Source organism: Oncorhynchus masou, chromosome 3, assembly GCF_036934945.1.
Source record: "Oncorhynchus masou masou isolate Uvic2021 chromosome 3, UVic_Omas_1.1, whole genome shotgun sequence".
Lineage (NCBI taxonomy): Eukaryota > Metazoa > Chordata > Actinopteri > Salmoniformes > Salmonidae > Oncorhynchus > Oncorhynchus masou.
The window spans coordinates 41,576,147-41,603,672 of NC_088214.1; the positions used below are offsets into that span (position 1 = coordinate 41,576,147).

Consider the following 27,526-nt stretch of genomic DNA (forward strand, 5'->3'; position numbering starts at 1 on the left):
ACCACCCAAATAACCCTAATCATGGTTTGTAAGGCTACACCACAGCAAACCTGGGTGTGTGTGTAACATGATACAGGTATCAGGTAAAAACAGGGCGGGTGTCTTTGTTACACCAGTAAACTAGGCCTACACAGCTCACATGCTCTGCAATACAGACAAGACCAACTGCTGCTGCCCTGTTGTTGAACAATTCAGCCAATGAAATATCCATTTGAACACATTCTAATTTGGCAATGTTGATTTTAGACTGAAATTCTAAATTGGCAATGGTTAGACTTTTGACTACATACTGTGCCTTCAGAAAGTATTCAAACTCTTGACTTATTCCACATTTTGTTGTGTTACAGCTTGAATAAAAATGGATGAAATAGTTTTTGTTTTCTCTCACCCATCTACTACACACAATACCCTAGAATGACAAAGTGAAACCATGTTTTTTGGCAAATTTCTTAAATTAAATACAGAAATATCTCATTTACATAAGTATTCACACCCGAGTCAATACTTTGTAGAAACACATTTGGCAGCGATGACTGCTGTGATTCTTTCTGGATAAGTTTCTAAGCACTTTCCACACCTGGTTTGTGCAACATTTGCCCATTAATAGTTTCAACATTCTTCAAGCTCTGTCAAGTTGGTTGTTAATCATTGCTAGACAATCATTTTCAGGTCTTGCCATAGATTTTCAAGTAGATTTATGCCAAAACTGTAACTCAGCCACTTGAAGATTCACTGTCTTCTTGGTAAGCAACTCCAGTGTAGATTTGGCCTAAAGTGTTAGATTGTTGTCTTGCTGAAAGGCAAATTTATCTCCCATTGTCTGGTGGAAAGCAGGCAGAACCAGGTTTTCCTCCAGAATTTTGCCTGTGCTTAGCTCCATTCTGTTGATATTTTATCCTGAAAAACTCCCCAGTCCTTAACAATTACAAGCATACCCATGACATAATCAGCCACCATTATGATTGAAAATGTTGAGTGGTACTCAGTAATGTGTTGTTTTGGATTTGCCCCAAACACAACACTTTGTGTTCAGGACAAAGAGTTAATTGCTTTGACACATTTTTTGCAGTACTACTTTAGTACCCTGTTGCAAACAGGATGCATGTTTTAGAATATTTTTCATTCTGTCAATTAGGTTAGTATTGTTGAGTAACTACAATGTTGCTGATCCATCGTCAGTTTTATCCTATCACAGCCATCCCGGCCGGAACGTCCTTGTCTCATCGCACTCTAGCGACTCCTGTGGTGGGCCCGGTGGTGCATGGGTGCATGCACGCTGACATGGTCGCCAGGTGTACGGTGTTTCCTCCGACACATTGGTGTGGCTGGCTTCTGGGATAGGCAGGTATTGTGTCAAGAAGCGGGGTCGTGTTTCAGAGGACACACGGCTCTCAACCTTCATCTCTCCCTAGTCCGTATGGGAGTTGCAGCGATGGGACAAGACTACTACAAATTGGGGAGAGGAAAAAAATACAAAATAAAAATTATTTGTAGTGACTGGGTGTATTGATACACCATCCAAAGTAATTAACACTTTGTTTTTTGTACCCATCTACCAATAGGTGCCCTTCTTTGCAAGGCTTTCAAAAACCTCCCTGGCCTTTGTGGTTCAATCTGTTTGAAATTCACTGCTCGACTGAATGTGTGGGGTACAGTGATGAGGTATTCATTAAATAAAATCATGTTCAACACTATTATTGCACATATGCAACGTATTAAGTGACTTCTAAAGCAAGGGGTTGAATACTTTTGGACGAGACATTCCAGCTTTTCATTTTTTATTCATTTGTAAACATTTCTATAAACATAATTACACTTTGACATTATAGGGTATGGTGTGACACTATCTCAATTTAATCATTTTTAAATTCAGGTTTTAACACAACAAAATGTGGGAAAAGTTTCTAAAGGCACTGCAGATAAGAACACGTCAGAAATTGAACCAAAGTCAGCATTAGCTTGAAGAGTTGTGGCGTCAATCAACTTTTCATTCAAACAAGCTACACATAAATAATGCAAACAAATCTTTAATTTTAAACTTTCATTTCAATAAAAGTTCAACGGCTCACAACTCTTCATCATACCAAGCAAACACAAAGGAATGCTTTGCCTAGTTCTGGTCAGTTATTGCTTTTTGTGCTTGACAATTCACAAACGCTCTTGACAGTCTACCACATTTAGCTCCTGGAGTTAGCAGCAGGAATGTACAGACTTGTTTCTGAGACATAAATGTCCATTAACCATTTCAGGTGTATCAGTTTCAGCATGTGCTTTTAGTGTTCCAGTATTTTCAGTGGATTTCAGTATTCAAGTTGCAGTCTCTGTTTTAATATATTCTTTCAACCATATTTTTCATCTATTTGAGTGCCTACTGTACATGTTCCTGTCATAGTCACAAAAGGAACAGCACTCATGTAGCCTAGCTAGCGTACACTAACCAAGATCAAATTATGAAGTGCTTGAAAATGGGGAAACCTCTACTCAACTAGGGAGGCTATTGAAAATGGTGGCTGATAAAAAGTCAATGCAAACAGATGATTCTATAGAGTATTCACTCAAATAGAGAGACATTATTCAAACCACTACTAGTCCCTCATGGCCATGGTCAACTTAAACAGAGAATACCATTTCTCTTAATTCACACGGAGTAAAACACACTGAATAAAACAGTTTCGTTTTTATACAGTGCTTTCGGAAATTATTCAGACCCCTTGACTTTTTCCACATTTTGTTCGTTTACAGCCTTATTCTAAAATTGATTAAATTGTTTTTTCCCCCTCAATCTACAAACAATTCCCCACAATCACCAAGCAAATTAAAAGTGTTGCTAATTAAAATATCACATTTACATAAGTATTCAGACCCTTTAGTCAGTACTTTGTTGATGCACCTTCGGCAGCAATTATAGCCTTGAGTCTTCTTGGGTATGACGCTACAAGCTTTGCACATCTGTATTTGTGGAGTTTCTACAATTCTTCTGTTCAGATCCTCTCAAGCTCTGTCAAGTTGAATGGGGAGCATTGCTGCACGGCTATTTTCAGGTCTCTCCAGAGATGTTTGATCAGGTTCATCCAGACATAACGCTTGGCATTCAGGCCAAAGAGTTCAATCTTAGTTTCATCAGACCAGAGAGTCATGTTTCTCATGTTCTGAGAGTCTTTATGTGACATTTGGCAAACTCAAAGCAGGCTGTCATGTGCCTTTTACTGAGGAGTGGCTTCCGTCTGGGCACTCTACCATCAAGGCCTGATTGGTGGAGGGCTGCATAGATGGTTGTCCTTCTGGAAGTTTCTCCCATCTCCACAGAGGAACTCTGGAGCTCTGTCAGAGTGACCATCAGGTTCTTGGTCACCTCCCTGACCAAGGCCATTCTCCCCCTATTGCTCAGTTTGGCCGGGCAGCCAGCTCTAGGAAGAGTCTTGGTGGTTTCAAACTTTTTCTATTTAAGAATGATGGAGGCCACTGTGTTCTTGGGGACCTTCAATGCTGCAGAAATGTTTTGGTACCCTTCCCAAGATCTGTGCCTTGACACAATCCTGTCTCGGAGCTCTACAGACAATTCCTTTAATCTCGTGGCTTGGTTTTTGCTCTGACATGCACTGTCAACTGTGGGACCTTATATAGACAGGTGTTTGCCTTTCTAAATCAAGACCAATCAATTTAATTTACCATAGGCAGACTCCAATCAAGTTGTAGAAATCTCAAGGATGATCAATGGAAACAGGATGCACTGGAGCTCAATTTTGAGTCACATAGCAAAGTGTCTGAATACTTATGTAAATAAGTTATTCGTTTTTATTTTTTAATACATTTGCAAACAATTCAAAAACTCTTTTCACTTTGTCATTATGGTGTAGATTGCTGAGATTTAAAAAAAAATGTATTTAATCCATTTTAGAATAAGGCTGTAACGTAACAAAATGATATATTATATGCTATAGAATAAAAGTTGTGTGATTAGGCCTCAACTAGTCAGCAAAGGAGAATAGCCATACAAAATACTACTCTGTCTGGTTGAGGTACTTTTTGTAGGCTTGTTTATTGTCATCCTCTTCTTTCAATCTCTTACGAGCAGATTTTTCCATTTCCAGCAGTTTCACATACAGGGCCTCTGACATGTCGTCATCGATGTCCATCTAAAAAAAACAGAAAACACCAAAGTCATGAGAAAAAAGCTAGATAACATCGACTTAAAACCCCTTTTAAAATTTTATTTAACTAGGCAAGTCAGTTAAGAACAAATTCTTATTTACAAGAACAGCCTAGGAACGGTGGGTCAACTGCCTTGTTCAGGGCCAGAACGACAGACCTTGTCAGCTCGGGGATTCGATCTAGCAACCTTTCGGTTACTGGCCCAACGCTTTAACCACTAGGCTACCCTGCCGCCCCAAAGGCAAGAACAAGCCTATCAGACCGAAACAGCAATCTAGAATCTGTTCACAACTTTAATATTACAGATGCTTATCTTGGGGCCTAGCTTTCTATCGTGTTTGCTTACTGTCTTTTGAATATGATTTGGTGTGTGTGTGTGTGGGGGGGATATTATTAAATGAGGACTGTGAAAGACACACTCACTTGTCGAGGCTGCGTGTAGTTGCTCCCCATGCCTGACGTCAAACTATGATACTTTGCCCTCGGATCCAGGGACTCCGTTTTTTCCAGAAACAGCGAGTGCTATTAAAAGGCAGGATGACATATCAGATTATGAAATATGACTCAGATGTATTATCTAAACATTTCAAGCTGTTAAGAGTGACATTTTCAAACGTAAAAGCATCTTCCGGGTAAACACACAAAGACCATCAGATAAGCATGGCTGGAGTGATAATGCAGCAATACTACGAATATACCTCAATGCTTGTTGTAAGGACGCAGTGGTAATTAACTGTAAAATACTAAGAAAATACGCATTTCATATTTAAATATTCTTATGCTGTAAAATATCCAATAATTGCCAAAACAGATCAAAGATGCAGAATGTAAAAACAAGTTAATTGATGGTAACATTACATAAAAAAGACGATACACGTTCGGTTACCCGGACACATATTCTGCTTTTTAGTTCAGGAATAAGCATTTGACCTCTAACCAGGAAACCAGCCCATAAATATGTACAATATTAGATGTTAATATGTAAATAATACATATCTGAACTGTTTAGATTGGTTTCTGAGAGGCATACCAATGCTCCAGCTCCATTGTGCGGTGTCAGTGTGAACGTGTTGGTGAATATTCTTATCTGTTCATGAAGACAAAACATGTTGAGTAACAATACAAGTTGTACAAATGAGATTTTCTGATGATATCACAAGACCACAACAAATTGTGTCAAAACAGTAAAAGAAGACTGAAGAGTAAAAAAACAACTTACAAGATACATGATGGGCATGATGAGGGTCCAGAAGAAGGAGGGGAGGATGCCATAGGTAAGGTTGGTCATCACCAGCCCTGGACAAATCACTGATGAGTACAGCCCCTGTCAATCGTGTAAAAAAAAAAAAAAAAAAAAAAAAATAATATAATAATAATAATAATAATAAATAAATATATACACACAGTGCCTTGCGAAAGTATTCGGCCCCCTTGAACTTTGCGAACTTTTGCCACATTCCAGGCTTCAAACATAAAGATATAAAACTGTATTTTTTTGTGAAGAATCAACAACAAGTGGGACACAATCATGAAGTGGAACGACATTTTTTGGATATTTCAAACCTTTTTAACAAATCAAAAACGGAAAAATTGGGCGTGCAAAATTATTCAGCCCCTTTACTTTCAGTGCAGCAAACTCTCTCCAGAAGTTCAGTGAGGATCTCTGAATGATCCAATGTTGACCTAAATGACTAATGATGATAAATACAATCCACCTGTGTGTAATCAAGTCTCCGTATAAATGCACCTGCACTGTGATAGTCTCAGAGGTCCGTTAAAAGCGCAGAGAGCATCATGAAGAACAAGGAACACACCAGGCAGGTCCGAGATACTGTTGTGAAGAAGTTTAAAGCCGGATATGGATACAAAAAGATTTCCCAAGCTTTAAACATCCCAAGGAGCATTGTGCAAGCGATAATCTTGAAATGGAAGGAGTATCAGACCACTGCAAATCTACCAAGACCTGGCCGTCCCTCTAAACTTTCAGCTCTTACAAGGAGAAGATTGATCAGAGATGCAGCCAAGAGGCCCATGATCACTCTGGATGAACTGCAGAGATCTACAGCTGAGGTGGGAGACTCTGTCCATAGGACAACAATCAGTCGTATATTGCACAAATCTGGCCTTTATGGAAGAGAAGCCATTTCTTAAAGATATCCATAAAGAGTGTCGTTTAAAGTTTGCCACAAGCCACCTGGGAGACACACCAAACATGTGGAAGAAGGTGCTCTGGTCAGATGAAACCAAAATTGAACTTTTTGGCAACAATGCAAGACGTTATGTTTGGCGTAAAAGCAACACAGCTCATCACCCTGACCACACCATCCCCACTGTCAAACATGGTGGTGGCAGCATCATGGTTTGGGCCTGCTTTTCTTCAGCAGGGACAGGGAAGATGGTTAAAATTGATGGGAAGATGGATGGAGCCAAATACAGGACCATTCTGGAAGAAAACCTGATGGAGTCTGCAAAAGACCTGAGACTGGGACGGAGATTTGTCTTCCAACAAGACAATGATCCAAAACATAAAGCAATATCTACAATGGAATGGTTCAAAAATAAACATATCCAGGTGTTAGAATGGCCAAGTCAAAGTCCAGACCTGAATCCAATCGAGAATCTGTGGAAAGAACTGAAAACTGCTGTTCACAAATGCTCTCCATCCAACCTCACTGAGCTCGAGCTGTTTTGCAAGGAGCAATGGGGAAAAATTTCAGTCTCTCGATGTGCAAAACTGATAGAGACATTCCACAAGCGACTTACAGATGTAATCGCAGCAAAAGGTGGCGCTACAAAGTATTAACTTAAGGGGGCTGAATCATTTTGCACGCCCAATTTTTCAGTTTTTGATTTGTTAAAAAAGTTTGAAATATCCAATAAATGTCGTTCCACTTCATGATTGTGTCCCACTTGTTGTTGATTCTTCACAAAAAAAATACAGTTTTATATCTTTATGTTTGAAGCCTGAAATGTGGCAAAAGGTCGCAAAGTTCAAGGGGGCCGAATACTTATATATCATTATTGATTATCTGATACATGTACTGACTTTTGAGGTAGAGTTTGACTAAATATAAAATGTCATGCAACTTGACATTATGAACAAAGTGAGGGGGCAGCATTCACAATTCCATTAGGCTCTAGCATAGACAATCCAGTCTCTCACCAGGCCAGGACCCAGAATGGACCCACCAGTTGCTTCTGAATTATGATTAAGGGTAAATCGTAGTTCACAGACGCTGAGACGCGATAGTCCGGCATCCTATTGTGACACAGCTACGCTTCTCTTGAGACCAACATCCGTGGGGGACGCACAGCCCGAACGCGTACCTCCCACAAATCCCAACCAATGCGACTCCGGTACGCGTCCTCTATTCATTTGAACGTGTTGACAGTTGGAGAAATTGCTTGAGTTGCTCTGAGAATGTGAAAAGTAAGCCAACGGTCCAATATTCTAAAAGACTGCTGCGCGTACGCATGCAAAATTTGGAATATGAAGAAGCCTTTAGGCAAACACAGCCATGTGCAACTGAATAAGTGTGTACCTAACCTAGTGCACATCTCTTGCAAGGATCCAAAATGGATCTGCCACAACCCACCAGTGGCTCATAGCCCAATACTGCCATGTGTAACTGAGTAAACATGTTGGCTCACCTGGCTGTTGTTGTGTCTGTTGAGGGCAAGGCTGATGAGGTCGGAGGCATACTTGGAGGATGCGTAGGGCTCGGTCCCCAGTCTGTGCTGGACATCGTCTAGACTGAAGGCCGAGCGTCTGGCATTGCTGGACGAAGTCCACACTACCCGGGAGGTCTGACCAGCCTGGCAAAGGATAGAGTCTAGCTCCCTGACCTGGAACATAGAGACGGAAAGTATGACAATGTTTGAAAGGACAGATAACCTGGAACTATAAGACAGCTGGGCTCCAGACTGCGACCATTTAATCGCATTTTGCGACCCTTTAACACCGCATTGGCGCAAGCTACACATTGTACCTGGCCTGCTGCTGTGTCGAGCGAGCCACTGCTTTCCCGGAGTAAAAAATGCTCCGGAAGAAGAAGAAAAAAAATGTTCTGATTGTATAATATTTAAAAATCCAATTGCGGGGAAAACAGGGGGACCATTAGGCAATGCGAGCATGGGTAAGGGAGTGTGAACAGTGCGGAACCTAAGTTGGGGAAAGCTTAACTTTATGCAAATACTCTGTGATATCGCGTCACTATTGAACAATCGAAGTTCAAGACTCTTCCAGCCCCTACTGGATTGCTAGCACCCACAGGAGGGCGTAGCTTGACGAAATACAAGCGCTAGTTAAATTCATTTAGGCTACTAACAGTAGGTATTATATTTAGTTTGTGATCCAGCTAATGTGTTTTGGGTTTCCACTTACTCAGTTGGGGAATTACCCCAAAATAAACTTGAATATGATATTAGTGCACATAAAGATTCATCTCTATTGAACAATGAAACAATCATAAAATTCTGGAGCCAATTTTTAACAGTAAAATATAATAACAATAGCAACAATTCTTCTTAAAATTAAGCACATTAATCCACTTTACAACCGGTGTAGCCTACCTGGCATACATATACAGTGCATTCAGAAAGTATTCAGACCCCTTGACTTTTTCCACATTTTATTGTGTTATAGCCTTATTCTAAAATTGATTAAATAAATAGATATGTTTCTACAGCATGATTGGAGTCCACCTGTGGTAAATTCAATTGATTGGACATGATTTGGAAAGGCAAACACCTGTCTATATAAAGGTCCCACAGTTGTGGGTGCATGTCAGAGCAAAAACCAAGCTGAGGTCAGGGAAGTGACCAAGAACCCGATGGTCACTCTGACAGTGCTCTAGAGTTCCTCTGTGGAGATGGGAGAACCTTCCAGAAGGACAACCATCTCTGCAGCACTCCACCAATCAACCATCTCTGCAGCACTCCACCAATGGTAGAGTGGCCAGACGGAAGCCACTGCTCAGTTAAAGGCACATGACAGCCCGCTTGGAGTTTGCCAAAAGGCACCTAAAGACTCTCAGACCATGGGAAACCAAGATTGAACTCTTTGGCCTGAATGTGTCACATCTGGATGAAACCTGGCACCATCCATACGGTGAAGCATGCTGTAGGGGTGTTTTTCAGTGGCAGGGACTGGAAGACTAGTCAGGTATGAGGAAAAAGATTACATTTTAAAAGAGTACATTAACTTTATTTAAAAATGACGCCGACAAAACGAAGAACAAAAAAACAAAACAACCGTGAAGCTTCGGGCTATGTGCCCTGAACAACTACAAAGTATCTTCCCACAAAACAGGTGGGGGAAAAGGGTTCCAAAGTATGGTTCTGAGAACCATACCAGGCCAAGACATAGAAATACAAAACATAGAAAAAAAGGACATAGAATGCCCACCCTAGTCACACCCTGGCCTAACAAAATAGAGAGTAAAAAGCCTCTCTGTGGCCAGGGCGTGACATCATTAGAGTCGCATCATGCAGCCTCAGAATGTATAAAAAAATCTAAACACATAGCCTAACATTTGTATCACAACTAAATTTCTATAAATAACTAAATGAAAGCATTTAGGAGGAACTGTTTATTTGTTAACCACTCAACACAGAATAGCCGCATGTATGCAGTCCCTCTGAAATTATTTGAAGCCTACCCTTTATATTTTATTTAGGAACACTACATGACCAAAAGTATGTGGACACCTGCCCGTTGAACATATCATTCCAAAATCCTGGGCGTTAACATGGAGTTGGTTAACCCTTTGCTGCTATAACAGCCTCCATGTTGGAACATTGCTGCGGGGACTTGTTTCCATTCAGCCACAAGAGAAGAGGTGAGGTCGGGCACTGATTTTGGGTGATTAGAACAGACTTGCAGTGGCGTTCGATGGGGTTGAGGTCAGGGCTCTGTGCAGGCCAGTCAAGTTCTTCCACACTGACAAAACATTTCTGTTTGGACCTCACTTTGTGCACGGGGGCATTGTCATACTGAAACTGTTGCCACAAAGTTGGAAGCACAGAATCGCCTCGAATGACATTGTATGCTGTAGCGTTAAGAATTCCCTTCACTGGAACTATAGGCCTAGACCAAACCATGAAAAACAGCCCCAGACCATATTCCCCCTCCACCAAACTTAACAGTTGACACAATAAATTCGGGCAGGAAGCGTTCTCCTGGCATCCGCCAAACCCAGATTTGTCCGTCGGACTGGCAGACGGTGTAGCTGATTTATCACTTTTCCACTGCTCCAGAATCCAATGGCGGCAAGCTTTACAACACTCCAGCTAACGTTTGGCATTGCGCTTGGTGATCTTAGGCTTATCGGCCATGGAAGCCCATTTCATGAAGCTCCTGACAAACAGTTCTTGTGCTGACGTTGCTTCCAGAGGCAGTTCATGAGTGCTGCAACCTAGTTTATATACAGTGGGGCAAAAAAGTATTTAGTCAGCCACCAATTGTGAAAGTTCTCCCACTTAAAAAGATGAGGCCTGTAATTTTCATCATAGGTTCACTTCAACTATGACAGACAAAATGAGGAAAGAAAATCACATTGTAGGATTTTTAATGAATTTATTTGGTCACCTACAAAAGCAAGATTTCTGGCTCTCACAGACCTGTAACTTATTCTTTAAGAGGCTCCTCTGTCCTCCACTCATTACCTGTATTAATGGCACCTGTTTGAACTTGTTATCAGTATAAAAGACACCTGTCCACAACCTCAAACAGTCACACTCCAAACTCCACTATGGCCAAAACCAAAAAGCTGTCAAAGGACACCAGAAGCAAAATTGTAGACCTGCACCAGGCTGGAAAGACTGAATCTGCAACAAGTAAGCAGCTTGGTTTGAAGAAATCAACTGTGGGAGCAATTATTAGGAAATGGAAGACATACAAGATCACTGATAATCTCCCTCGAACTAGGGCTCCACGCAAGATCTCACCCCGTGGGGTCAAAATGATCACAAGAACGGTGAGCAAAAATCCCAGAACCACACGGGGGGGCCTAGTGAATGACCTGCAGAGAGCTGGGACCGAAGTAACAAAGCCTACCATCAGTAACACACTACGCCGCCAGGGACTCAAATCCTGCAGTGCCAGACGTGTCCCCCTGCTTAAGCCAGTACATGTCCAGGCCCATCTGCTAGAGAGCATTTGGATGATCCAGAAGAAGATTGAGAGAATGTCATATGGTCAGATGAAACCAAAATATAACTTTTTGGTAAAAACTCAACTCGTCGTGTTTGGAGGACAAAGAATGCTGAGTTGCATCCAAAGAACACCATACCTACTGTGATGCATGGGGGTGGAAACATTATGCTTTGGGGCTGTTTTTCTGCAAAGGGACCAGGACGACTGATCCGTGTAAAGGAAAGAATGAATGGGGCCATGTATCGTGAGATTTTGAGTGAAAACCTCCTTCCATCGGCAAGGGCATTGAAGATGAAACGTGGCTGGGTCTTTCAGCATGGCAATGATCCCAAACATACCACCCGGGCAACGAAGGAGTGGCTTCATAAGAAGCATTTCAAGGTCCTGGAGTGGCCTAGCCAGTCTCCTGATCTCAACCCCATAGAAAATCTTTGGAGGGAGTTGAAAGTCCGTGTTGCCCAGCAACAGCCCCAAAACATCACTGCTCTAGAGGACATCTGCATGGAGGAATGGGCCAAAATACCAGCAACAGTGTGTGAAAACCTTGTGAAGACTTACAGAGAACGTTTGACCTCTGTCATTGTTGTCAAAGGGTATATAACAAAGTATTGAGAACTTTTGTTATTGACCAAATACTTATTTTTCCAACATAATTTGCAAATAAATTCATTTAAAAAATCCTACAATGTGATTTTCTGGTTTTTTTTTTCTCATTTTATCTGTCATAGTTGAAGTGTACTTATGATAAATTACAGGCCTCATCTTTTTAAGTGGGAGAACTTGCACAATTGGTGGCAGACTAAATATTTTTTTGCCCCACTGTACCTGTCAGCAACGGGTGTGGCTGAAATAGCCGAATTCACTAATTTGATAGATATATATATATATATATATATATATATGTGTGTGTGTACAGTGCATTCAGAAAGTATTCAGACAGCTTGACTTTTTCAAAAATTTGTTAGGAGACAGCCTTATTCTAAAATTAATTTTAAAAATGTTTATCATCAATCTACACACAATACCCCTTCATGACAAAGTGAAAACAGGTTTTAAGAAATGTTTGCAAATGTATTAAAAATAAAAATACTTTATTCACGTAAGTATTCAGATCCTTTGCAATGACACTCGAAATTGAACTCCGGTGCATCCTGTTTCCATTGATCATCCTTGAGATGTTTGTTGGTTGGAGTCCACCTGTGGTAAATTCAATTGATTGGGCATGATTTGGAGAGGCACACACCTGTCTATATAAAAGGTCCCACAGTTGAGGATTTTTTATTTTTGAATAAGGCTGTAACATAACAAAATCTGGAAAAGGTCAAGGGGTCTGAATACTTTCCAAATGCACTGTATGTGCAATTGTAGGCCTATTCTTCAAACTATAAAATAACATAAATGCCATGGAATCCTAAGCAAATATTGTCTGCTAAATGAACTTTTAGGCTGTGAGAGGCTGGACTGAGGGCTCTTAGGCCTGTTGTAAGGCAGGTCCTCGCCAGACATCACCGCCAACAACGTCACCTATGTGCACAAACCGACCGTCGCTGGACCAGACAGGACTGGCAAAAAGTGCTCTTCACTGACGAGTCGCGGATTTGTCTCACCAGGGGTGATGGTCAGATTCGCGTTTATCGTCGAAGGAATGAGCGTTATACCGAGGCCTGTACTCTGGAGCGGGATCGATTTGGAGGTGGAGGGTCCGTCATGATCTGGGGCGGTGTGTCACAGCATCATCGGACTGAGCTTGTTGTCATTGCAGGCAATCTCAACACTGCGCGTTTCAGGGAAGACACCCTCCAGCATGACAATGCCACCAGCCATACTGTTCGTTCTGTGCGTGATTTCCTGCAAAAAAGGAATGCCAGTGTTCTGCCATGGCCAGCGAAGAACCCGGATCTCAATCCCATTGAGCACGTCTGGGACCTGTTAGATTGGAGGGTGAGGGCTAGGGGCCATTCCCCCAGAACTGGGAACTTCCCCCGGGAACTTGCAGGTACCTTGGTGGAAGAGTGGGGTAACATCTCACAGGAAGAACTGGCAAATCTGGTGCAGTCCATGAGGAAGAGATGCATTGCAGTACTTAATGCAGCTGGCGGCCACACCAGATACTGACTATTACTTTTGATTTTGACCCCCCTTTGTTCAGGGACACATTATTCAATTTCTGTTAGTCACATGTCTGTGGAACTTGTTCAGTTTACATCTCAGTTGTTGAATCTTGTTATGTTCATACAAATATTTACACTTGAAGTTTGCTGAAAATAAACGCAGTTGTGTTTATCATGTTTCTTTAGACCTGTCTAAAATAAATAATAGATTTATTGTGATGGTGTGGGCTATATTAAATGGATTTATTAAACTTAAATGTCTTTATGTAGATGTTCCCAAGGTCCGCATCAATGGCTTGTAGGCTATGCGTGAAAGCCAGGAGATGCTAAATGTGTTTATGTTAATTAACGGTGAATTACCATGAGATTGACAGCTATTTGCATGGCAATCACCGGCTAACAAAATGTAATGACTGCCACAGCCCTATTACCATCCCAGTAATGATACCAATTTGTTTCTATTGCGTGACGCTGCAAAATAATTGTGTGCGACCAAATCATGGGCTGTTGTCACAAACTGAAAAACATGGAAAATGTTAGTCTGGAGACCTGGACAGGTAAGATTACGCTCTCATATGGGGGTAGGTTTAATTTGGACTTTTTTTTGTCTTTGTGTCTTGTGGAAAATGAATAAAATACATTTTCAATTGGGAATCAAGAAATATGATGAGTGAAATTACACCAAGAACTATGAAAAAAATACATGAAAGTAAACATTGCTAATGAATGCCTGGTTTGATTGAATTCCAGCCCTTGCCTGTCATCTGTCGTGTCCTATCACTGAGACTGTCTAATGCCAGTCCAAGGGACTAGAGAGTAAGGTGCATGGACGGTACAGCATGGAAACAAAATGGACCAGGTGGAAACAAACGTTTAATAGTTAATGGCATGAGTCACTAGAGGTTACTACCTGTTACAGTGAGCTGGGTATCATTTTCTCTGTGGTTCTGAAAAGTAGATGAGTTTTTAAAGTTTCCAATACCTTTGTGCTTTTCCTTTAACAAAGGGGCCAAATCAAAAAGCAACTTATCTGGTTGAAAATGGCCAATGTGGCATCAAAATGTCCCAAAATTCTCACAAAGAAAAGTGTAAGTAGGAGAACTTGAGTCATAATGTCAGTGTTTTCCAAAAAATAGTTATGAGATTTAAGAAATCCTGGAAGTCAGTTTTCCTTGGGTTGGCTTTAGATTTCAATCGTGCCCACATGCCTACTACGAGACCGCTACTTTGCAGCACCCAAAAAAATATATAATTGATTAGGAGCCCATCAGCAGGCTCTGTTTCCATCTGAAACAAACCTCTCAGTGTTGAGAAACATTACGATACGATAGGATAAAATAAGATAAGTGACTTACCAGCACAAAGTGTCCAAAAAGGTTTGTGGCGAACACTTCCTGTAGTCCATCTTTGTTGACACGGTCCTGCTGGGTCAGGAGGCCCTCTGCTGTGGCAAACATTTTGACGACGTTGCTGAAGCACAAAGATGACATCACATCAGAGCACAGGGCAACGCTTAACACTTACTAAACATATATATCTGAAGGGTTAAGTTCAAACTTTTTCAGGGGGTCAAATGGAAACTTGGAGTCTAGTTGTGAGAGAAGTAAAGGTGCCTCGAAGAACCTTATGGGTTGCCACACTGGTGGAACCTTTCCAGTTCAAAAAGGTTCCTTGAAAAGGATCTTCGAGGAACCCCTGTGTAAAGTTTAAAACCGAACCTTTTTGTCATATGATGGGTTAAATTTGGAACTTTTTAAATAACTTATTGTAGAGATGGCAGCCTATCAGATTGGCGGTGTGGGTTTTTGGCCACCCGTTAGGGTAAATGTCATTATGTTAAGTTTCTACACTGCAAATTTAAACCTTCCTTGAATATTTATGCAGATTACATATTAAAATATAATATTAACATTGCTGATTACACATAGTAATACGTGTATTTATTTTATTTAACTAGGCAAGTCAGTTAACTTCTCTAGGGTAGCATTTGGAATTTTGGATGAAAAGCATGCCCAAATTAAACTGCCTTCTACTCAGGCCCAGAAGATAGGATATGCATATAATCCATAGATTTGGATAAAAACTGTTCAAATAATGTCTGAGTATAACAGAACTGATTTGGCAGGCAAAAACCTGAGAAAAATCCATTCAGGAAGTAGGAAGTTTTTTGTTGTTGTAGTTTTCTATTCAATGCCATTACAGTATCCATTGAGTTAGGACTCAAATTTCAGTGCCCATGCCTTCCACTAGATGTCAACAGTCTTTAGAAATTGTTGCAGGCTTGTATTCTGAAAAATTAGGGAGTAAGAGCAGTCTGAATGAGTGGACCCTGCCGTGTCATAGAGCTTTTTCATGCGCACGACCGAGAGAGTGCCTTTCTTGTTTACCTTTTATATTGATGACGTTATTGTCCGGTTGAAATATTATCGATTATTTAACGTGTTCACGCTACACATTCCCCAAGGGCACCCAACCCCCTACCCCCTCAACTCAAAAAGTGGCGCACAGAATGCAAAAATATTCTTAGAAATATTTAACCTCCACACATTAACAAGTCCAATAGCTCAAATGAAAGATAAACACCTTGTTCATCTACCCAGCGAGTCAGATTTCTAAAATGTTTTACGGCAAAAACATAGCACATATGTATGTCAAACCACCAAAGACACAGACGATATGTAGCCATTTTGTCGAACAAAAGATGCAATCACAAACGCAGGATTAAAAGAAAAATTCACTAACCTTTTGAAAATCTTCATCAGATGACAGTAATTTATGTTTTTTTCAATAATATGCCATTTATATCCATAAATCTCCATTACATTGTTCAGAAAATGCTAAAAAATGTCCGGAGAAATTATAGATAGCTCCGCCAGATAACGCCAGATAACAGCAATACACATCATAAACTTTGACTAAATATAGATGTTCCACATATAGTTAGAAAGATACACTGCTTCTTAATGCAATCGCTTTGTCACATTTCTTTTTAACGTTACAGAAATCGTTTACTATTCAATAATCTGAGACGGCGCTCAGACATAAGCAATATTTCTCCACTATGTTGGAGTCAACAGAAACACAAAATTACAACATAAATATTCCCTTACCTTTGATGGTCTTCGATCAGAATGTAGTGGAAGGAGTCATACTTACCCAAAACATTGTTTGGTTTCAAGTTGTGTGTCTTTGTATTAGCATATGCGACAAGTTCCAGCTGAAATGCATCCAAAATTACTTCTGGTCCCGAACAGTTGCGCATCAAAACTTCATATTGTATGTCGACTAAACTGGTCAAACTAAGTGCAGAATCAAGCTTTAGGATGTTATTAACGTACAAAACAATTGGCGATTCAACCGGACAAAAGCAATTCCTCTCAGACAACCTGGAACTGAGGAATGACTGTACAATTCGCGCCAGAACGCGCATCTATTTTCTCGCGACACCCAGTATTTTGCCTGCCAAAGGGTCAAAGCTCGCGGGATTTGCACAATTAAACGCTCTACTGATAGAAGACATCTCGCGGAAGACATAGAGACTGTTCCCAGATCCATAGCTGGTTGGGAAGGGTGGGGGCGATGACGTCAAAGTTGGCCCAACTTTCTGAATGAGAAAACTAGTTTGGGAGATTGGCTGCCCTGTGAGTTCTGCTATACATACAGACATAATTCAAACGGTTTTAGAAGCTTTAGAGTGTTCTCTATTCAATAATTATTATTATATGCATATATTAGCAATTTTGGACAGATTTTCTTCAGTTTACTATGGGCACGCAATTCATCCAAAGGGGGCAGTATTGTCCCGAGCCTTAACAGGTTGCTAAAAACAACCTGAGGTTTGAATATAAACATGGTTTGACATGTTTCTATGAACTTTACGGATACAATTTGGACTTTTGTCTCCCTGTTGTGACTGTTTGATCCTGTGGATTACTGAAGGAAAAGTGCAAACAAAACAGAGGTTTTCTGATATAAAGAGACTTCATCGAACAAAAGGAACAATTATTGAATAAATGAATGTCTTCTGAGTGCAAACATATGAAGATCATCAAAGGTAAGTGATTAATTTTATCTCTATTTCTGACTTGTGTAACTCTTCTATTTGGCTGGTTACTGTTTGTAATGATGTCTGCTGGGCTATGTTCTCAAATAATTGTAAGGTATGCTTTCGCCATAAATAATTTTTGAAAACTGACACCGTGGTTGGATTCACAAGTTCATCTTTAAACCTATGTAAAATAGTTGTATCTTTTCTGAATTTTTATAATGAGTATTTCTGTATTAGAATTTGGAGCTCTGCAATCTCACTGGATGTTGGCCTACCCTAGAGAAGTTTTAAGAACAAATTACTATTTACAATGAAGGCCTACCCCAGCCAAACCCTAATGACGCTGGGCCAATTGTGCGCCGCTCTATGGAACTCCCAATCACGGACGGTCTTGATACAACCTGGAATCGAACCAGGGTCTGCAGTGATGCCTCTAGATGAAGTGCCTTAGACCGCTGTGCCACTCGGGAGCCCAAAGAACATTATAAAGTGGTAACTACTCCAACTTCGGGATTTGCATAGGCTCGAGGAACTCAAACACCTCTGTTAACCTCATTGAAACTACAAAACCGCAGTGGCTGTTAATTTATCATCGAATCACAGCCGACTTCCTCAAATGGGTGATGATTTAACAAGCGCATTCGTGAAAAAAAGCACTGTCATTGCGCCAATGTACCGAAAACCATAAACATCAATGCCTTTCTTAAAATCAATACACAAGTATATATTTTTTAAACCTGCATATGCAGTTAAAAGAAATTCATGTTAGCAGGCAATATTAACTAGGGAAATTGTGTCACTTCCATTGCGTTCTGTGCAAGCAGAGTCAGGGTATATGCAGCAGTTTGGGCCGCCTGGCTCCCTGCGAACTTTATGAAGACCATTTCTTCCCAACAAAGACCGTAATTAATTTGCCAGAATTGTATATAATTATGACATAACATTGAAGGCTGTAACGGCAATATTTCGACTCATGGATGCCACCCGTTCCATAAAATACAGAACGGTTCCGTATTTCACTGAAAGAATAAACGTTTTGTTTTCGAAATGATCGTTTCCAGATTTTACCATATTAATGACCTAAGGCTTGTATTTCTGTGTGTTTATTATATATATTTTTTACCTTTATTTAACTAGGCAAGTCAGTTAAGAACAAATTCTTATTTTCAATGACGGCCTAGGAACAGTGTGTTAACTGCCTGTTCAGGGGCAGAACGACAGATTTGTAGCTCAGCTCTGGGATTTGAACTTGCTCTAACCACTAGGCTACCATGCCGCCCCAATTGTAATTAAATCTATGATTTGATATTTGATAGAGCAGTCTGCGTGAGCTGTGGTAGGTAGCAGCAGGCTCGTAAGCATTCATTCAAACAGCACTTTCCTGCGTTTGCTGGTGGCTCTTCGCAATGCTTGAAGCACAGCGCTGTTTGTGACTTCAAGCCTATCAACTCCCGAGATTAGGCTGGCAATACTATAGTGCCTATAAGAACATCCAATAGTCAAAGGTATATTAAATACAAATGGTATAGAGAGAAATAGTCCTATAATAACTACAACCTAAAACTTCTTAACTGGGAATATTGAAGACTCATGTTAAAAGGAACCGCCAGCTTTCATATGTTCTCATGTTCTGAGCAAGGAACTTAAACGTTAGCTGTCTTACATGGCATATATTGCATTTTTACTTTCTTCTCAAACACGGTTTTTGCATTATATAAATCAAATTGAACATGTTGTATTATTTGTTTGAGACTAAATAGATTTTGTGTTATATTAAGTTAAAATAAAAAAAAGTTCATTCAGTAGTGTTGTAATATAAATATATATATAGAAAATATATTTAAGAGAAAAAAAAAATATATATATATATATATATATATATATATATACACACACACACACACAGAATATTTTTTATATATGTATATACACACACACACACACACACAATATTTTATATATATATATATATATATAGTGGGGCAAAAAAGTATTTAGTCAGCCACCAATTGTGCAAGTTCTCCCACTTAAAAAGATGAGAGGCCTGTAATTTTCATCATAGGTACACTTCAACTATGACAGACAAAATGAGAAGAAAAAAAAATCCAGAAAATCACATTGTAGGATTTTAATGAATTTATTTGCAAATTATGGTGGAAAATAAGTATTTGGTCACCTACAAACAAGCAAGATTTTTGGCTCTCACAGACCTGTAACTTCTTCTTTAAGAGGCTCCTCTGTCCTCCGCTCATTACCTGTATTAATGGCACCTGTTTGAACTTGTTATCAGTATAAAAGACACCTGTCCACAACCCCAAACAGTCACACTCCAAACTCCACTATGGCCAAGACCAAAGAGCTGTCAAAGGACACCAGAAACAAAATTGTAGACATGCACCAGGCTGGGAAGACTGAATCTGCAATAGGTAAGCAGCTTGGTTTGAAGAAATCAACTGTGGGAGCAATTATTAGGAAATGGAAGACATACAAGACCACTGGTAAGCTCCCTCGATCTGGGGCTCCACGCAAGATCTCACCCCGTGGGGTCAAAATGATCACAAGAACGGTGAGCAAAAATCCCAGAACCACACGGGGGGACCTAGTGAATGACCTGCAGAGAGCTGGGACGTAACAAAGCCTACCATCAGTAACACACTACGACGCCAGGGACTCAAATCCTGCAGTGCCAGACGTGTCCCCCTGCTTAAGCCAGTACATGTCCAGGCCCGTCTGAAATTTGCTAGAGAGCATTTGGATGATCCAGAAGAAGATTGTGAGAATGTCATATGGTCAGATGAAACCAAAATATAACTTTTTGGTAAAAACTCAACTTGTCGTGTTTGGAGGACAAAGAATGCTGAGTTGCATCCAAAGAACACCATACCTACTGTGAAGCATGGGGGTGGAAACATTATGCTTTGGGGCTGTTTTTCTGCAAAGGGACCAGGACGACTGATCCGTGTAAAGGAAAGAATGAATGGGGCCATGTATCGTGAGAGTTTGAGTGAAAACTTCCTTCCAGCAGCAAGGACATTGAAGATGAAACGTGGCTGGGTCTTTCAGCATGACAATGATCCCAAACACACCGCCCAGGCAACGAAGGAGTGGCTTCATAAGAAGCATTTCAAGGTCCTAGAGTGGCCTAGCCAGTCTCCTGATCTCAACCCCATAGAAAATCTTTGGAGGGAGTTGAAAGTCCGTGTTGCCCAGCAACAGCCCCAAAACATCACTGCTCTAGAGGAGATCTGCATGGAGGAATGGGCCAAAATACTAGCAACAGTGTGTGAAAACCTTGTGAAGACTTACAGAAAACGTTTGACCTCTGTCATTGCCAACAAAGGATATATAACAAAGTATTGAGATAAAAACTTTTGTTATTGACCAAATACTTATTTTCATTTGCAAATAAATTCATTAAAAATCCTACAATGTGATTTTCTGATTTTTTTCCCCTCATTTTGTCTGTCATAGTTGAAGTGTACCTATGATGAAAATTACAGGCCTCATCTTTTTAAGTGGGAGAACTTGCACAATTGGTGGCTGACTAAATACTTTTGCCCCACTGTAAATAAAAAGAAGAAATAGGCCGATTTAAAAATCGGTATCGGCTTTTTTGGTCCTCCAATAAATTGGTATCGGCGTTTAAAAACCTTCATTCGTCGACCTCTAGTACAGGTGCATCAATGCTGGGACCGAGAGACTGAAAAACAGCTTCTAACTCAAGGCCATCAGACTGCTAAACAGCGATCACTAACTCAGAGAGGCTGCTGCCTATATTGAGACCCAATCACTGGCCACTTTAATAAATTAGTCACTTTAAAACAATGCCACTTTAATAATGTTTACATACAGTTGAAGTCGGAAGTTTACATACACCAAAGCCAAATACATTTAAACTCAGTTTTTCCACAATTCCTGACATGTAATCAAAGTAAAAATTCCCTGTCTTTGGTCAGTTAGGATCACCACTTTATTTTAAGAAGGTTAAATGTCAGAATAATAGTTGAGAATTATTTCAGCTTTTATTTCTTTCATCACATTTCCAGTGGGTCAGAAGTTTACATACACTCAATTAGTATTTGGTAGAATTGCCTTAAAATTGTTTAACTTGGGTCAAACGTGTCGGGTAGCCTTCCACAAGACCCATTTGCGACCAAGCTTTAACTTCCTGACTGATGTCTTGAGATGTTGCTTCAATATATCCACATCATTTTCCTTCCTCATGACCCCATCTATTTTGTGAAGTGCACCAGTCCCTCCTGCAGCAAGCACCCCCGTAACATGATGCTGCCACCCAGTGCTTCACGGTTGGGATGGTGTTCTTCGGCTTGCAAGCCTCCCCTTTTCCTCCAAACATAGCGATGGTCATTGTGGCCAAACAGTTCTATTTTTGTCCCCATGTGCAGTTGCAAACCGTAGTCTGGCTTTTTTATGGCGGTTTTGGAGCAGTGGCTTCTTCCTTGCTGAGCGACCTTTCAGGTTATTTCAATATAGGACTCGTTTTACTGTGGATATAGATACTTTGTACCTCTTTCCTCCAGCATCTTCACAAGGTCCTTTGCTGTTGTTCTGGGATTGATTTGCACTTTTCGCACCAAATGACATTAATCTCTCGGAGACAGAACACGTCTCCTTTCTGAGCAGTATGACAGCTGCGTGGTCCCATGGTGTTTATACTTGCATACTATTGTTGTACAGATGAATATGGTACCTTCAGGCATTTGGCAATTGCTCCCAAGGATGAACCAGACTTGTGGAGGTCTACAATGTTTTTTCTGAGGTCTTGGCTTATTTTTTTGATTTTCCCATGATGTCAAGAAAAGAGGCACAAGGTAGGCCTTGAAATACATCCACAGGTACACCTCCAATTGACTCAAATTATGTAAATTAGCCTATCAGAAGCTTCTAAAGCCATGACATAATTTTCTGGAATTTTCCAAGCCGTTTAATGACACAGTCAACTTACTGTATGCATCTTCTGACCCACTGGAATTGTGATGTAGTGAATTATAAGTGAAATCTGTCTGTAAACAATTGTTGGAAAAATTACTTGTGTCATGCACAGAGTCGATGTCCTTAACCGACTTGCCAAAACTATAGTTTGTTAACAAGACATTTGTGGAGTGGTTGAAAAACGAGTTATACAACATTAACCATATGTATATACTGTATTTTATACCATCTATTGTAACTTGCCTATGTCACTCGGCCATCGCTCATCCATATATTTATATGTACATATTCTCATTCACCTCTTTATATTTGTGTGTATTAGGTAATTGTTGTGGAATTGTTAGAGGACTTGTTAGATATCCCTACTAAGCCACACCTCCACCCCAAGGTTCCTCCAGGAACCCATTGCTACATTCAACCATTAAAAGGTTACTCCAAGAACGCCTCAAATAACCAAAGGTGCAAATATGAACCATTGACTAGAAATGGTTCCTTGAGGAACTGCAGGGGTTCCTTGAGAAATTAAATGGTGTGTGTTGTTTGAGAAGTGTACGGCTTGAAGGCGATTACCTTACCTAGAAAATAGGCCCTTAAAAAAGGCTTTGATGTCAATCTGTGGATTGGGCATGATCCCGGCATTAAGGTATAGGTAGTCCAGTCTGTTGTACCTGTGAAATGAGTATTAGAAGTATTTATTGATGTCACATTGAAAAGGATGTAAAGTAAGTATGCATTTGTGTGTGTGTGTCTATACGTATGTGTGTAAGGGGTTAACTGGGTAATGACTATTACTTCTACTGTGTGGCAGCACAGACCACCTAGCGGACAGAGCCCATATCCAGATGTGTTTGTGTGTGTCAGCGTCGGTGGTGTTTATTATATATATATAATAAACAGCACCGACGCTGACACACACAAACACATCTGGATATGGGCTCTGTGCTATATATATATATATATATATCTCAAAAATATAAAGGAAACACTTAAACAACACAATATAACTCCAAGTCAATCACACTTCTATGAAATCAAACTGTCCACTTAGGAAGCAACACTGATTGACAATAAATTTCACATGCTGTTGTGCAAATGGAATAGACAACAGGTGGAAATTATAGGCATTTAGCAAGAAACCCCCAATAAAGGAGTGGTTCTGCAGGTGGGGACCACAGACCACTTCTCAGTTCCTATGCTTCCTGGCTGATGTTTTGGTCACTTTTGAATGCTGGCGGTGCTTTCACTCTACTGGTAGCATGAGACGGAGTCTACGACCCACACAAGTGGCTCAGGTAGTGCAGCTCATCCAGGATGGCACATCAATGCGAGATGTGGCCAGAAGGTTTGCTGTGTCTGTCAGCGTAGTGTCCAGAGCATGCAGGCGCTACCAGGAGACAGGCCAGTACATCAGGAGACGTGGAGGAGGGTGGAGGAGGGCAACAACCCAGCAGCAGGACCGCTACCTCCGCCTTTGTGCAAGGAGGAGCAGGAGGAGCACTGCCAGAGCCCTGCAAAATAACCTCCAGCAGGCCACAAATGTGCATGTGTCTGCTCAAACGGGCAGAAACAGACTCCATGAGGGTGGTATGAGGGCCCGGCATCCACAGGTGGGGGTTGTGCTTACAGCCCAACACCGTGCAGGACGTTTGGCATTTGCCAGAGAACACCAAGATTGGCAAATTCGCCACTGGCGCCCTGTGCTCTTCACAGATTAAAGCAGGTTCACACTGAGCACATGTGACAGACGTGACAGTCTGGAGACGCGTGGAGAACGTTCGGCTGCCTGCAACATCCTCCAGCATGACCGGTTTGGCGGTGGGTCAGTCATGGTGTGGGGTGGCCGCACAGCCCTCCATGTGCTCGCCAGAGGTAGCCTGTGTCGGCAGTTCCTGCAAGAGGAAGGCATTGATGCTATGGACTGGCCCGGCCGTTCCCCAGACATGATTCCAATTGAGCACATCTGGGACATCATGTCTCGCTCCATCCACCAACGCTAAGTTGCACCACAGACTGTCCAGGAGTTGGCGGATGCTTTAGTCCAAGTCTGGGAGGAGACCCCTCAGGAGACGATCCGCCACCTCATCAGGAGCATGCCCAGGCGTTGTAGGGAGATCATACAGGCACGTGGAGGCCACACACACTACTGAGCCTCATTTTGACTTGTTTTAAGGACATTACATCAAAGTTGGATCAGCCTGTAGTGTGGTTCACCACTTTAATTTTGAGTGTGACTCCAAATCCAACCTCCATGGGTTGATAAATTTGATTTCCATTGATCATTTTAGTGTGATTTTTTTGTCAGCACATTCAACTATGTAAAGAAAAAAGTATTTAATAAGAATATTTCATTTATTCAGATCTAGGATGTGTTATTTTAGTGTTCCCTTTATTTTTTTTAGCAGTAATATGCATGGTGTTATTTCTATTACAGCATATTGGTTGACTGTCATTCATTTTCCATTCACCCAGCTCAATGTAACATTGATAGGTTTAGGCTACTACATGACACTTGAATTTTCCTTTACCCATCACGAGGTTTCTACAACCTAGCCTACGTATGAAAGTTTCCAATGCAGGTGCACATGTCTAGAGACAAATTTGTAGTAATCAAGGTGACAGACAGTGACACATTCAATACCACCTTGCACACTTTTGTCTGCATCTAGCTGATCTAGAATATTCTGGTAAGTTTATCCCATTTTCATTCAGTTTGCTTCCATTTAAGAAAGGTATTTCAAAGTGCTCTCCTCCTCTCACTTTTTCCCTTCGCTTGTGGACTTCAGTGCACAACACAACAGCTGCCTGTGACCAGGCGAAAAAACCTTTCCAAGCCAAACCTTCATATCAGAACCACCACACACAGCCTACATCATTGTCACTATATTAGCTGAAGTCAACATAGCTACTAGAACTAACATCTTAATAAACCAGCTACAATCACGCAGTACAGTGTACAGCAAGCAGTTTATCAGTTACACATGTGGGCCGAGTGGCAATAAATTAATAAAATTCTTGAAAATTATTTGTTCAAAACTGTTCAACTATTGTTTTTCTCTGTCTTTGAGTCAACTACTCACCACATGTTACGCACTGCACTGCTAGCTAGCTGTAGCTTATGCTTCCAGTACTAGTTTAATTATCTGATCCTTTGATTGGGTGGGAAATATATCAGTTCCTGCTGCAAAAGCTCTGGATAGGTTGGAGGACATCCTTTGGAAGTTGTCATAATTACTGTGTAAGTCTATGGAAGACGGTAAGAATCATGAGCCTAAAATGTTTTGTATCGAAGTCAATGTGCTCAGAGGAGGATGGAAAATAGCTGTCCTTTGGCTACACCATGGTGCTACCCCAGAGAGTGCTGTTGAGGCTACTGTAAAACTTCATTGCAAAACGGTGTTTTAGTCAGTTATTTGGTGACGTGAATATACTTTGTACAGTTTTATCTAAAAAGCATCACTTTAATGTTTCACTTTTTACATTTTTCTGAAATTCACTGAGTAGTATGGTGCTCCCCTTCCTCCTATGAGGAGCCTCCACTAGTGTGTGTATGGTATGTGTGTACGTGTGTGTGTGAGTTGTTAACAGGGTAATGGTCTGATGAATGGTCTGATGGTCTATACCTAGCCTTGACCTTGTGGGCGGCGTGGAGAACCGAGCGGACAGAGCCTACATCCAGGTGCAGCAGGTCTATTTGGGCGTCGGGGTGAGAGGTCAGCAGAGCTGAGCGGGCCGCCTCAGCCCTCTGCATGTTCCTGCAGGCCAGACACAGCTGCAGCTGACTGTCCTCATAGAGCAGCCGCTCACACAGGGCTAGGCCGATGCCACTGTGGAGATGGAGAGGTCATAGATAGGAGATGACATATACTGTAGGAGTGGGACACAAACGCCCTCATGTACACATGTGTTGCATGTGCATGCATTGCACGCACACACAAGCTTATTTTAATTCCATAGGTCAACTGTTATTACACAGTGAGTGGACAATCAGTGAATCATAGTCAGTTTATGGATTTGTCAGACTAAATGACAACAAGCTGGCTTGAGAGATAGTAGAGTAGAGAGTAACTTGGCTATTAGCGCCCTAGCTTCATTACAAGTGAGACATGTGAATGTAACTTGGCAGTATTTCCACTAACAGCAACTTTGTCAACATGTAGCCTACATTTTCCACAATATGACGTTACAACGCCATATTGCGTCAAGTGGTTCTTCATTTGAAACGTTGTTGCAAATGCTTACCCTAACATTTTTCAAACACATTAATTATCCGACAGGCAGTGATTGGCAAATTTGTATCGCATTAATAACGTTATCCAATCACATCAAGTAGCCTAGACAAGATTACCTGCAGTGACAGTCAGACGATGTATGAATAATGTACGTTGCCTACCTGTTCGCACCGGTCACTAAAATCACTTTCTCCATGATGGCTCTTCTTCAAATGTAGGAAACTGGTGAAAGTTAAGAAGATAACAGAAAATAATACTATCGATGGAGAACACTCTGGTCCGATGTTATGAACACAACGATAGCCTATGCAGACACGGCTACATGGTGTGATTGGATGACGACACATCACTGTCGGCCAATCAGATGTAACTACAGAAAGCCAAGCGGATCATCGTTCCCAGCAGCGCAAAATTAAAAAAAATCTCGAATGCGGAGTTTTGAAGGCCAACAAAGGAGAGGTGGCAGAGGAAATACACTTTTATTTTCTTTCATCTTTTTGCAAGTGCTGTTTCATAACAAGATCTAAAGCAATTTAAATACCTCAAATAGAAATGTAGAACAAGCAATGCAAAATGTGTTTTATTTTATGATCAAAATGCTTTCTTCGTCGCAACATTTTGGTTTGACCTAATGCATTTTTTTATTTCAAAAAGTACATTTCTTGCATGTAATTCTTGTGAAGTGCGCATTAGATTTTTGTATTTCAATTTTGCTTGGTATGTAGGCCTATTTAGGCTTTCATGCGCTGGTGGGAAGTGTGAATATTTTGGGTTAAAAGGTGAGTGGTTGTAATATTTTGGGTTAAAATGTGAGTGGTGAAACGTCACAACGGCAGAGACGGAAGAGGAAGCGAGACATCCTACTCTGTCGTTTTTA

The 27,526-nt window shown here is 40.9% G+C and overlaps 1 protein-coding gene across 1 annotated transcript; it reads right to left on the bottom strand.

The window, feature by feature from the left end:
• Positions 1–1,761: 1,761 nt before the first annotated feature.
• On the bottom strand, positions 1,762–26,971 carry LOC135516996 (3-keto-steroid reductase/17-beta-hydroxysteroid dehydrogenase 7-like). Its single transcript, XM_064941043.1, has 9 exons — positions 26,811–26,971; positions 26,041–26,244; positions 22,996–23,088; positions 14,775–14,889; positions 7,804–7,998; positions 5,372–5,476; positions 5,183–5,239; positions 4,576–4,674; positions 1,762–4,136 (listed from the first exon to the last, which is right to left on the bottom strand). Exons 1-9 carry the CDS (start codon positions 26,843–26,845, stop codon positions 4,002–4,004), a joined length of 1,038 nt encoding a protein of 345 aa, XP_064797115.1. The 5' UTR covers positions 26,846–26,971; the 3' UTR covers positions 1,762–4,001.
• Positions 26,972–27,526: the final 555 nt, after the last annotated feature.